Consider the following 14,005-nt stretch of genomic DNA (forward strand, 5'->3'; position numbering starts at 1 on the left):
GATGTATTAATAATGTTGTCATCAACTTGTTGGCATTGCAAAGAAACACTATACTGAGTGCCATATAATCATTATTTGACACCGGGCTACATTTGACCTCAGCCCAGTCCTCCTCACTGTCACATGGGGATGAGGACTTTTAAGTATGCCACTCCAGTATTACATATTAAATACAAACCCACACAAAATGGTGGGAAAACAAACTAAATCAGAAGATAAGACCAGGAAAACAAAGCCTCCAGATTAGTTAAGTCATACACTGTTCAAAAGACGTAAGGATAATTTTATCTTGCTTTCTACCATTCATGTGTTTCTACCATAGCATCTACATCACATATTTGCACAAAAGTTTCATTCTCTTTTAATGTGTCCTAAGTTTAAATTGAGTTTCTTCAAAGTCAAGGTGCATTCAGTAGGCTTGTGATTTAACAAATTTCAGGCAACATTTAGTTTCACAGTAATACAGAATATGGTGGTGTACTCCAGGAAAGCCATTCTCCCTAAGTCAGGTCACACTACGTAGTGTTAATCTTGCTTCAAATTCCAATACAAGCCTCCAGCTGGTAATTGAAAGTAGGAAAAATTTAAAAGCTTCCATGGCATTAAAGGTCAGTATGATCCATTATTTACAACACACAACACTTTCCAAGATACAGGTCTATCACCAGCCCTGATCACTTCTCCTTCCTTCCCCTTAAAAGCCACATTTGCAAGCAATTTTCCCTCTGAATTTTCCATCCTTGCATCCAGCTCTACTCTTGTTAGCGAGGTCTGTGGGTAGGACAGTAAGCACAGGACGGCTTCATCAGCTAACGCTGCTCCGAGCATGGCAAGGCAACATGGAAAATAAACAGTCACAAACCTGGCTGGCAGCTTTGGCACAAATTTAACACACATGCGTATACCCCCACAAATCCACATCTAATTTGACAGTCCCCATGTTCTGCAACAAAGCTGCTATTCAAGAGCGAGAGGAAGCTTGTTCCTTATTAATGTAGCCATCGAGGTTACGAGCTTCCAGGAGGCTGACGTAAACCGTTCCCTGCTGCAGCACTCGCAGCACAGCCGAGCAGTTCACTGCTTCCAGTTCCTCCCTGCCACGTTTAAAACTCCAACCAGAAAAATATTATTACAGTGGGCAAGCACTGCACACCGGGATGCCCTATTTTCCACACAAGCAATTTCTTCTTATTGCCTCTCCACACATCAAGTTGCGAGAGCACAGCCATGCACTTGAGCAGGCTTTTGGGAGGAAAAAAATAAAAGCAGGGGGATGCCTGCATGGTGACAGCATTACAACATGTCTCAAAACTTCTTTAAAATTGTCTGCTGGAAAGACAGGGGAGCTCTGTGACTTACCTGAGCATTACCACCGAGCATTTGAAATTCAATGAATACAAATAAGGTCTTTGGGGAGCAAAGAAAAAAGCAGCAGCATCTCCAAAAAGGGTGGAGGGAAGCATTTTGTGTGAATAGCAAGAGAGGAAAAAACTGTTTAAATGTTGTACTCACATATAACGGAGCTTGCTGTGGATTAAGTTTCATGACCTCAGAACACTGAAACAAAAAAGAAAAGACAAATTTAAGACTTTTTTTGTAAAATTTTAAGTACTTCTTCATACGCTGCAGAACGTTCAACTTCCAAAGCTGTATTAACACTCCTACGTTATTTTTTCCAATAGTCACTTTTACACATTTTTTTATTTTCTCTCTTGCAGATCAAAAAGGATGTCACTTTTTTTTATTTATGCTCACATTAAGCAACGACAACTCTAAATTGATTTGTAGAGCAAAGCACTCATCTGAACTGTCAGCAATGTTGACACTGAAGATATTGCAAGTGAAACTTGCTCCCTCTTCACGTTCATCTCAGTTCATCTTTCCTCCTAGCAACCTTCACATCATATCTGCTTTTGACAACAACTATCAACCCCTAATTGCTATCTGTCCATGCATTCCCCCACTCCCACCCAAAAAGTGTTTGTTAAGATTTGTAGTTCTCTCTACTGCTGGAGAAGACCAATTACTCTGGGCAAATACTACCATCCCAAGTTAATTTGGTGCCTATTTTTTCCCCTCCCACTGGATTGTTTGTTCAAGAAACATTTCAAAACTATTTAAAAATCACACTATCAAAAATGCTCCTTGCAAAACTGACGGAAAACTTCCAAAACAGATGATGCTCACAATTCTGCATCAGCATTTGTCACAGTCAAAAACTACCACTACTCATCCTACCAAGGTGATTTTAGTCAAGAAAATTTCCTCTTTGAGGTCTGGCCCTGGAATTTCTATATAACCTGGTGAAAGTTACTTGTATTGAGCTTTGAATCAGTTGAACCAGAATTTCACTTGCATTACTTTCTCCATTGCAGTAGAAAATATTCACCCTAAACGAGAGCTGAAAGTTTTCATTTAATGTGTGTATTAAGCAGTCCAGGATCCAAAGATGAAGGAATGCAAAACAATTAAAAATGGAATTTCTGCTCTTGCTCATGTCTGCAGTACTGGTAATGCTCTGCAAATATTTCAAACCCTTTTTAAAAAGGGGATGAAATACCACTCTGCTTTTCACACAGAAAACACAGGATTTTGTTCATACTTTGTTCCCTTCCAAATCCCACAGTTTGCCTTTAGTGAGACAGAAATTAAACCACAGCCTAAGTTTTCTTAGCTGATTCCAGCTATCCTTGCTCCCTCACACGCTCTCCTTATTTTACAAAGAAGCGTTTTTGTACCAGTTGCTTTAAAATGTCTGAGCTACCTGCCAAGCTTGCTCACCAAAACACAGTCCCTCTGCAAAAGGTCCTCCAAGGCAGCCAGGGGACGGACAAATATTTTGGAATAGTTTTAAACCTAGTCAAATTCATACCTATTTTCAACTTCAAGACTCCCCTTCCAACAGTAAGAATGCCTCAAAATGGTTATGCTTTATAGTTTTCCCTGTATTTTCAGCTCTTACAAAGACTGACTCGTGAACACAGGGGACTAGAAGCACTAGCTATCGTTTGGGCAGGTGAGCTCCAGAAACAGTTCTGCAGCAATCCTCACTTTTGCCCTACAACATGCTCCTGCTATTCCAGTCCTACTGAGGGCTCAAAAAGAAAAACAAAAAAGAAACAAAACCAAAAAAATGCACAAACCCTGCCAATCTCCCTCATGACCTACCTGAGCCTCTCTCTCCTATTCTGAACCTGGGCATCTTGAACAGGGGTACCAAAGCATTATCCAGCCAAGAGCATTTATTGTATATTATGGAAATTGAACCATGGTTGGAAAAGATCCCTTTTAAGCCCACTTCACATTTGGATTTTTACAAAGTCTCATTGAAATGGACCAGTTCCCTCAGGAAGCAAAATTAAGACCTGTAGTCCAACACAGCAATTTGGTAGTATTTGGATATGACTTTTTTTAAAAGCACAGAATCAAAGCAGTTGTGTCTCAGATGATAATGTTTAAAGGGAGTTAATATAAAGCATCATTTTCTCACCACATCTTTTCAAGTCTTGACAAGTAAATGAGCAACTTTTCTTTTTGTTGATAAAAGATACAGTGTGATATACCTTCAAAGACAAAGAATCTATACTTTTGCAGTTACATCAACTATTAGGATTATTCCTTATCCCCAAAATTCAGCCATCATTCTACACTAGCAATATTACTACTGGCCTTCTATAGGATAAGGTGCAAGTTAAAGGATGTCACATGAAAAATTCAGGAAAACAGAACACAACAGGTTTGTATTTGCCCCAGACACCACAGGCAATACATATATTCTACTCCTCAAGTTTCTCTCTGCTCCCAAATAATTAGTTTTTTAAACTTTTATTACCTAGTTCCATTTCTCAGGAGTGTGCTCTGAGGAAAAGAAGTTATTCTAACGTAGTCAGATATGTTCCTCCCTCCTTTGTTATTTAACAGCTTTACTCCTTCCTTATCATGGTTCACAGGTATGTTATTGTCACTCTTGCCATTACACACAATACCTTCTGTGATCTGAAAGCAAATTGCATGTACATTCACTCAAAAAGCAAAATTAACAAGCACACACTCAGGAAGGTCACACCTGGATTTCACCCACAGCTGTTTGCCTTGCCTCAGCAAACCCACGGGGCACCAGCCAGCTTCTCACACTCGGTAGGGTCTTCCTACCACTGCCTCATCCCTCCTGCTCTACTTTGTTTGCTTTACCCAGTCATCAAGCCAATGCTTTCTAAAAAGTCCCATCCAAAGCCTCGTGAAATAAGGAGGAAGGCCCTAAGTGTAAGCCTGGGGCATGCACCTAATCCCAAAAAGCAGTAGCAGTATCTACACTTGTATTTTCCCCTCCCTGATGCAGGTTTGAGAAGCTGAGAGGTGTTGACAGGAAGAATCAGGTATCTAAGCTGCTTCACTGGTGCTTTAGCCTACCCTTTTCAGCAAAGCCATGGAAAGACCTGTATTACACCAAAACTAAAGCTTCTTTGTTTGACATTTGGGTTGCAATGCCGTAGGACTGATCAGCTGTGAGCCTCCTCCCTGCTTTCATGATTTTTGTATGAGATGCCATTCTAGCACCTGCCACCAACACCCATCACACCATTATGAACAGGAGAAAGCATAGTTCATGTGCTCCCTCACAAGGTCTACTCTGACAGGTTTATCCAAAGTGAGAACCTGTTATGTTACACGTCACACGTGATACACTCAAGACATTTTAGCTGAAAATCCCAATGTGCAAACACTGCCCAGGCTCCTTTGGTGAAGTTTTTCATCAATCATCTTTTAAGAAGCAGACAATATGAGTATTAGTGAGAATGCTCCTTTTAAGACCACTGGTGGAAACCAGTAAAAAGAGCTTTCCCCTGCTGCCTAGCTCAAACACGCTGCTGCTGTTGTTTAACCCAGCAGGCAGCTGAACACCACACAGCCCTTCGCTCACTCCCCCCCAGTGGGATGGGGGAGAGAATTGGGGAAAAAAAAAAAAAAAAAAAAAAGAACAGGTAAAACACATGGGTTGAGATAAAAGCAATTTAATAGGACAGAAAAGGAAGGGAAAATAATAATAACGATTAAAGAATATACAAAACAAATGAGGGTGGTGAGGCACTGGAACAGGCTGCCCAGAGAAGTAGGGGATGCCCCATTCCTGGAAGCAGTCAAGGCCAGGTTGGATGGGGCTTTGAGTAGCCTGGTCTAGTGGATGGTGTCCCTGCCCATGGCAGGGGGGTTGGAACCAGATGACCTTTAAGGTCCCTTCCAACCAAAACCACTCTATGATTCTATGAAGTGATGCACAATGCAATTGCTTACCACCCATTGAACATGCCCAGCCAGTTCCCGAGCAGTGGTCGTGCCCCTCCCTGCCCAAGTCCCCCTGGGTTTTTTTGTTCAGCATGATATCATATGGTATGGAATATCCCTTTGGCCAGTTTGGGTCAGCTGTCCTGGCTGTGTCCCCTCCCAGCTTCCTTTGCACCTCCAGCATCCTTACTGGCAGGGCAGAATGAGAAGCTAGAAAGTCCTTGACTTAGTGTAAGCACTGCTCAGCAACAACTAAAACATCAGTGTGTTATCAACATTATTCTCATCCTAAATCCAAAACACAGCACTATACCAGCTACTAGGAAGAAAATTAACTCTATCCCAGCCAAAACCAGGACAGCGGCACTGAAGGTGTCAAAGATCTGTACAAAGCAGCAGCAGCAGAAGAGAACGCCCTCAACAGAGCATTTTATTTCCTGTAATTCAAGTAATAAAGTGAGATGGCATCCTCTGATCTCTGCCACGTGACAGAAGTGCAGACCATTTCGTCCTGCTCCATCACCTTCCTGGCAGATGCCGGAGAGCAGCTGAGTGGAGAAATGGGAAAGAAGAGAAAGACATGCACAGATCAGGAAAGGATGGGCTGGCATTAAAAGCTCCCCCTGGGTAACCTCTTTCTGTGGTACAGTTGGTTTTTGCTGTAATGAAAGTGCCACAAGATACAGAGTCCAAAAGAAGTAAATACTTGATATGTAAGGGAGGGAGAACACTGACACTTGTCATCAAGGAAAGAAGAGGAGGCCTATGAGTTCAAACTCATGACCAGTTTTTGTTGGGGTTTTTTTGGCAAGAGAAGTGCACAGTAGCAGCAGTGAAATATGATGACACTGCTGAACACTTGGTCCTGTCAAACAAGAAAACAAAAATCCTGGAAATACTTCCTGCAAGATTTCCCCCCCCCCCCTTACCTTACTAGTTGGCCCTTACATCAGTAACTTAAAACGATTTCTCATTTCATAATACACATCTCAGTCCAATTTTTCAAAGGAGGCAAACTTAGTTTGCAAGGAGACAGGCAGGTTTGGAAGATATTTTATTTTATTTGGTTAGGAAGTGCTTTGGCAAAAATGTATGTGAAAAACTGAGTGACAGATAAGCCTGAGTGAGTACTCTGCGTCAGCAAAGGACTAAATTTAGGTTTCTAGGCAAGTGAACTTCTCCAACCAGCGGGTAGGCAGGGAGCAGCCTCCAAAAAACTTTAAAAAAAGAAACCTAATACGGTAAGAAAAGGGAAAACAAAAGAAAGACCATATCGGTCATAACTAAACCAGGATTCATAATATAGTCAATTAGTACGTTGGACTATTTATGTGCAAAAATAAGGGGGGGGGGGGGGGGAAGGCTGAACTGTGTTTTCTCCCGTATTAGAGGAGAACATCCTTCAAGTTGATGCCTGCTCTGAGCCCCAGAAAGCAATTTCTGTCTTTTTGGGCAGGTAGCACTTGCTCTATCAGATATCGTAGATTGCAGTGAGAATACCTGGTCCTACTGCGAGATCAGGATCTGGACTGCACGTGAGCTGCCTTGAAAGCCAAACTAACAAGAATAGGCAAATATAAATCCCACCTCCCTTGCTCAGCTCCCACCCACTACAAGAAGTCATCTTATGGGCATCCTCATGGCAGCCAGCAGATTCTGCTCCAGTAGCAGTTGCCTGTACTTAAAACATTCATATTATTTCTTGCAAATGGCTGAATCTTTTGAATTTCAGCATCTAAGAGGTTTATAACATGCTCTACCGCCATCCAGACACTTATCTTGCAAAGCTTCTGGAACTGTATTAGGTTTTTCCCCTTAGGATAACATAGCGAAATCCCTTGCGTTTGCAAATTTGAAAGTAGGACATGAAATAAAAGTCCAGGTTCAAGCTCTTAAATGCAACAGTAGTTTTAGACATTATAAAGATCTGCATAGGTCAGTAAAATTGAAAGCTACTGAAGTCTTCTCAAAATGGGAAGAATACCTTTCTGCTCAGTTAAGCATTAAAGAATACAGTGAGTGATATTAAAGTTTCTTCTAGAGAACTTCACTGCTATTTTGCACAAAATTTCATGGAAGAGGACAAACAACTATGCTTGATTTCTTTGGGTATGGTAACATCTGACAGGGAAAGAAAGAAAAAAAAGCATTTATTTGCTTTACTGTGGTTCCCAAAACCTCAGCCAGGATGAGGGCTCCATTGGTTACGTGCTGTAAAAATGTCAATGCAAACAAAGTTTCTGCCCTGAAGAGTTTACAAACAAGCACAGGCAGTGGGAAGGGATACAAACACCAAGTGCCTAAGCAATAAATCCTCTTCATCCACTACTCCCAGCTACCATTTAATTTAACCTTAATTAGTTGGCTTATTTCTTCTAGGCATCCCAGGCAAAGCATATATCTTGAGGACAAATCTGAAAGTGAGGCCAGTGGTCCTCCAGATCAACCCAGCCCACGCACAAGCAGCAATGCTGAAGGTCTTTGAACACCACGTAGCTAAGAGCTACTAAAATGGCTTTTCGATTTTCCCATCGCGCCTTGTTCAGGCTTGCTCTTTTTGGCAGTAGGTTTACATCAAATCCCAGTTTCACTGCCCAGCTTCTGTATGTTTCCCAGCATCCACTCCTCGCTGCCTCGCTCCACGAACCATACGAGTATATAAGAAAGAAAACATCATGCTACTCTCAAAACCTTAGCCTCAGAGTAGTCTTTTCAGGGATTTTTTTTTTTTTTTTTTAATTAGAAAGGAGAGCTGCAGGATGGGCAGAAACAAGAACAACCACCCTCAACTCCAACAACCGACCAGAGCTGCGACAAGCAGGAGGACAAGGGGCATTTAATCCATACGGTATGTCTGGGAAAGCCTGCCTACCCCCATCCCTCTCCCTTATGTACTAAATACACTTCAGTTTTAAGTGCTGGAGTTTTTTCAAGCTTTTCAAGTTCAGTTTTAAGGATTTTTAGGTAAACTTCAGTTTTAGATATGCTTCAAGTTTAAGCTTTGCTGAACCTTACCTGAATCTCAGCACTCGACTTTTTTTTTTAATTTTAGCATTTGAATTTAGAAACAATGATCTGTATTTGCAAAGCTTTAACCATGCACTCCCAGCTGCACAAAAAAACAATCTTAGCCATAAAGAGCTTGTGGTTGCGGGTAGGAAAGAACAGCCAAAAAACACACGAAGAATCTGATGAAGTTACAGATCGCATGGAAAGCATTCGAATAGATAAGCAGAAATGCAGAGAAAGCAGGCTGGCTTTCCAGCTGTAAGGAGAACCGCATCACAGCACTGCCAGGCTGAAAGGCAAAGGAGGATTTTTTTTTTTATTATTATTATTTTTTTTAAATGTAGCAGAATTTACTTTGTACAAAACCATTCTCTAACACTGGTTTGTACGGACTTCAGGCATTGAAAGGACTAAACTTCGTGACTTCAAAGCTCTGGAGTAACACTTCACCAGGCAGTCCAAACTACCTATATTCCATAGAAATTAGAGAAGCACCATTTATGCTGGTTATCTGTAAGAGAGTAAGCCATAAACAGACTTTCTTTTGTACTGTAACACTGCCACCTATAAATACACCCACAGTGGGACAACCTGCATTATAGCCAATCCTCAGATCCTCACCCTGTAGACAAACACCCATAAGCTGTAAAAGAATTTAAAGCAATCCAAGGATTTCCAGGGAGCACACACATCCACCCCCTTCAGCTGGGCTGCATCGCTTCCTTCTATACGGCTGCACTACAAAAATAAAATTAAGCTTCCAAAACCACATCACTTCTCATTCAACAAAGCACACTGTCCTCAAGGGCACTCCCCCACACTCTGGGTTTACAAAATGTTAATTTATGAAGTGCTTGGAAGTATCAGGAGGATTGAGTTTCAGGAACTAAAGTGCTCCTGCTCTAAACTATACAAGATAAATAAAGATGGGGAAACAGCAAGTGAGGGGACCGGAGAGAAGACCAACTGGCCATATACAGATGAATTCCTGCTGGGGCCACGAATTTCATGCAAAGAGAACTAAAATAGCAATGTTTTTCACAAGTTTATTGTTCTCCCCTAGTGTCGAGGGAATTACTGAGCTGGGCTATTCCCCTTTCTTATGAGTTGTATATGACATTACTGCATTGTATTACCCCATCACCAGTCTCCTCACTTTTTTGTTATAACACAATTATTTGAAAAAAGGCCCTTCTTGGTTTGTTTTGGGGTTTGGTTTTGTTTGTTTTTTCTTTTTTACCTGTAGCAAAAAGTCTGAAAATGGAAAGAAACAATGACTTGAGGGTTTTTTTTAATCACTTATGTTTTGTTGTTTGGCATTTTTTCCTCCAAAGATCAGATCTGCAATAACTTACTCTCACCCTGTGGCGTTGGGTGAGACACAGGCCTCCTCACACACTTTGTCCCACAAGCTTCACTCATACTGAATGAACTCCACAACTCACCATTCGTAAAATGAACGAGCTTTCTAATCAGCGTATTAATGCTCTCTCCTTAAAATCCATGTGAAAGGAGAGTAAAAAAAATCCAGGTCAAGACCTACAAACAGCTTCGGCAGGAGAAATAAACCCATAACCCAGTTCTTCAATAACGTGCATGGAAAAATTTGTATAAATAGAGTAGCTGCAATTGTAGTGACTAAAATAAACCTTAAGACAGAAGATGACTGCATGTCCTTCCAGGCATCATACTACTAAATAAAAATTACTTTCCCCTATACTAATATTATACTAATATTATTAATACTGCTATACTAATGCATAATTTTATGTATCTGGTCAGAAATAGGAGGCTGGAGAAATTAGGAGAAATAACCCATCCCAAGGTTATTTTGCAGACACGTAGGAAAGTGATACCACCAGCAAAAGCCATCGACCGTGGAAAGGAGGTGAGGAAACGAGAAACCACACTTCAAACGTGTGGCAGCAAACAAGTTACCAGCATATTGCGGCATTGTGTTTACTATCACAGCTGAGCTTAGAACTAAAAAAACCCCAGATATTTTTGTACGATCGTCTGAATTTATGTTACTTGCTGAAGGTTATGTTTTGTCACTAAATTAACTGCCTAAAAAAAAAATATATATCCCTCATGCAGCATTTCCACAGGTGATACTGCTTCCCAGCTGTGTCCCGTCTGCAAACAAAACCATATGCTGCCATTCAATTACAAATACACAGGAGTTTCTTTTGGCTTCGAGCAATGGAAAGGAGGTATAAAAGCGTTTTGTGTTGGCCTGGCTCTACCGTCGCTTGCCTCCAAAGGCGCAGAGCTAATCCAGTAAGCCACCCTCGAGAAAACCAGACGCGTGCAGATTGCTTTCACAGCAAGGAAAAGAAAAGAAACTTCATGACACCCTTCTCCCCCTAGAAAAAAATTGAAAAAGAACATATTAAATAGCAAAATCAGCCTAAAATCCTGTCTCTCTTTTTTTTAACGGTGTTGGAAACCTCAGTACCATGGCCTTCACATACAGCAGTCCACCAAACAGCAGCAGGGAGTTACTACAGCTGAACAACTCACAGGTTACACTGCAGCAGAGGGGTCGAGAGCCTAGCTGGAACGCAAGCTAACAGAGCTTTAACTGACTGATGATTTCATAAAATGCTCTGGATATAGATTAACTGGCTTTGCTTAATGTAGCTCAGCTTCCTGGCAGCAGGAACTGGCCCAGTGCTGTTCCTGGGCTGGGAGCTGGGCTGCCCAGGGGCTGCACCCACCACTGCTCCGGGGTCACCTGTGTACCAGTGCCAAGCCACGGCACTTCCCTTCCCCAAATTTATCCCGTTATCCTTCCCAAAATAATGAAGCTTAACACAAAGCTAAGGTATAGGCTAGCATACACACACACGCATAAAAAAGTAAGCTTAAGCCTTTTCCATGCTGTAGTAAGTCCCTTATCCAGCTCTGCCAGGCCTGTCCTACTCCAGAGATGAATACCTGGCCAAATACCCAGAGCGACAGGACTAAGTTTCTTCTTTTACACCATTTCAATCTCATAATTGTCAAAAAAATCATTTAATGGATTACTTAATTCCTACGAAAAGCATGGAAAGAGATGAAGCAGAGTAGGGTTAATAAAAGCAGCGCCGTTCCCCAAGCCCAGCAGAGGAAGGCAGCAATCTCTCTCAAATGTGCACATCTGGTTTCCCTGCTCCCATCTCTTCACCCATTAATAGATACAAAAAACAAAACCCACAAAACTCAAATCACAGCGGCTATCACTCTACGGTCCATATGCCCAATTTCAAATAAAGAAAGATACCGTAGAAGCTGGAAAAACAGAAAGTAAAAGGATTATTAGCTAGCTCTAATTATACAAACTGATCTCATCCTCTTGCCATAAGCCTCTTTCCTGTGTCCGGAATCTATTTGTGCAACATAAAGACCAGCCTTTTGTAAATGTCCACGGGTCATCAACACAGGGTGATTAATTCCCCATTTTACAACACACACATAATGTCAACCAATTCACTTGTAATAAGATATAACCCTGCCCTCACTCATCAATTTTTTCCTTTAAAATATTACTGGTGGCAAACAATGTTTAAGATACCGATTTGTAAAATCCAAACAATGTTTCAAAAGGATCTATCATGCTGCTGTAATAAAATAAAAATCACAGACCACATCTTCAGTTCAAGTAGCTACATCCTAATAAAGTTAAGAACTAACAGTCAACTTGAATTAAAGTGCAGCATGTACGCAAAAGCACACGTATGTTTATACTCAAATGAAGTCCTCCAACAGGTTCTGAGGCAGCTGTTTCACATATGCATGAGACATTTATCTCGGGTTCAAATATTAGCTTCCAGAAATCCTCAGCAGACATTACAGATGCTTCTTCAAATGAGTAAAATCCAGTTCATACCTTGCAATACACTTTGTAGTTTGGATACACATTTTGACAGTAATTTGTGGGGAAGTTCTCAATGATAACTAGCTCATGTTTGTGAGAGCAATTATTGACTTTGGGTGCTTAACTAGGAACTTCTTGAAAAGCCCCAATTTTCAAAGGACAAGTAAAATCAGAATTTTCTGCAGAATTGGGGTCTATCCCAAAGGGTATAAAGCTGGGCAGCCAAAGCAGAAGCATCATGAAAGTTGCTAGTTAACTTTGAAAGCAAAGGTGCATTATATGGGACCGACAGCGCCTCCGGATGCTAAGCACCAGGTGAAGAATGGTAGGGAGGGAAGAACAGGACTTGGGGAGTATTTCACCCAAATGTATAAAACAATAAACATGACGGATAGTTGTCATCAGCACCGAAATAACTGCAGCCTTACCTATGCAGTGGGAGAGAGCAAAGCCTCTATTGATTCCAACAACTATTGACTATAGTGTGTGTCCTAAAAACAGCTTTCTCCACCTTACTACTCTCCTGACTCTCAGAGCTGTGTTATTTTAGGAACTATGTTGAGCAATGATGGTTTCACCAAAAGAAACAAAACCCCCAAGCCCTAGAGCTGAATGGTAAGACCCTCCTCCTCTCTATGTCCCACAAGCCACAGCATTTGTACCGCATTCCCAAAAATGCAGGCCTGGAGTAGAAAACAACTTATGAGGCGCAAAGCACCATGCACGTTTTTATGCTGACAAATATTATTAAATATTTCCTAGCATGTGCAAACCAGGTAGTTACCCAATGCATATTTTAATAAGTGCATGCACCAACCTTAACTGCTAGAGCCACGGGTAAGAGTTGGAAAAACTGGCATCCAGACCAAGATCCAAGAGACGCCTCCGCCCTCATTTTGGTCAGAGCAGCTTCAGTACCCAATGTTTTAATGTGCTTTTCCTCTCTGAGGAATACATCAGACTCACTTTTCCCTTTAGGCTCCCTTTTGCAAATGCTCCCGCTCTCCAGCTTCAGGCATCGCAGACCTACTCAGGGAAAGCCTGGTTGGCATTTTTTCCAGAAGAGGAAAGCTTCATCAGAAACTTCAGGCTTCCTACTGGAGAACCTGTGCTAACCCCACTCCCTGTGGCACAGGACAACCACATCTGCCACTGCAAAATTAAGAATTGTTTCTTCTTAAGTGCTCCTTTTCTTTCAACTCACAAAACTATGGGAAAAATATTCTCCTCTAACAAATACTTCATTTAGGTAGTCACACAATATGCTCGTTTTACTGCAGCATCCCTTCTAAGGCATGATAGCCTCAAAAAATGCACATCATTCACCCAGCGAGTGCAACGATGGAGTCACTTGGTACCACATCCCCAGAGGGGAAAAATTAGAGCTGCAGCTCTGTTCCCAGGACACCGTATTACATTACACATCCAGGGAATGCCCCACAAAAAGTAAAACCCCAAGCAACAAGAAGTATTGCATCTCTAAAACAGACAAGAGAGAAAACTCATTCAAATCTGATTTTTAAATTAATTAAAGCATCAAATAATAAAAATACAAATAAGCATAGATTCTACCTAATTCCACTACCCCACCTTCTGGGTTCGAGCCTTTCTGCGGCTTTCTCACACCGAAAAAAGCAAACTTTGCAAACAGACACCCCACGTCACACCTGAAATAATTTCTTTCAACTGCCTTTACAAAGTGGCCTTTCAGATCAGTCCCTCAGGAATCGAATGGGTTAAGTGCCCACAGGTCCCAGCCTCCCCAGTAAATCATTTATTACCCCAGCTCCGGGACAAGCAGCTATGCAGAACCAAGAGCCCAGGCTGTGCAGCTGTTCGCCAGCCAGGCAACTC

At 41.6% G+C, this 14,005-nt stretch overlaps 1 protein-coding gene across 7 annotated transcripts in view; it reads right to left on the reverse strand.

Annotated features, from left to right (window-relative positions):
• The window catches only part of AKAP13 (A-kinase anchoring protein 13), a 225,936-nt gene that overhangs the window by 158,054 nt on the left and 53,877 nt on the right, over positions 1-14,005 (reverse strand). For all 7 annotated transcript variants that reach the window (XM_087743462.1, XM_087743461.1, XM_087743460.1 and 4 more), the window contains one exon: positions 1,513-1,557. In XM_087743462.1, the coding sequence (XP_087599588.1) occupies positions 1,513-1,545 (33 nt within the window). In that variant the 5' untranslated portion in view covers positions 1,546-1,557. The remainder of the gene's footprint in view (positions 1-1,512; positions 1,558-14,005) is intronic.

This window comes from Nipponia nippon, unplaced genomic scaffold (assembly GCF_047370975.1).
Source record: "Nipponia nippon isolate SJK-2023a ecotype South Korea unplaced genomic scaffold, ASM4737097v1 scaffold_9, whole genome shotgun sequence".
Classification (NCBI taxonomy): domain Eukaryota; kingdom Metazoa; phylum Chordata; class Aves; order Pelecaniformes; family Threskiornithidae; genus Nipponia; species Nipponia nippon.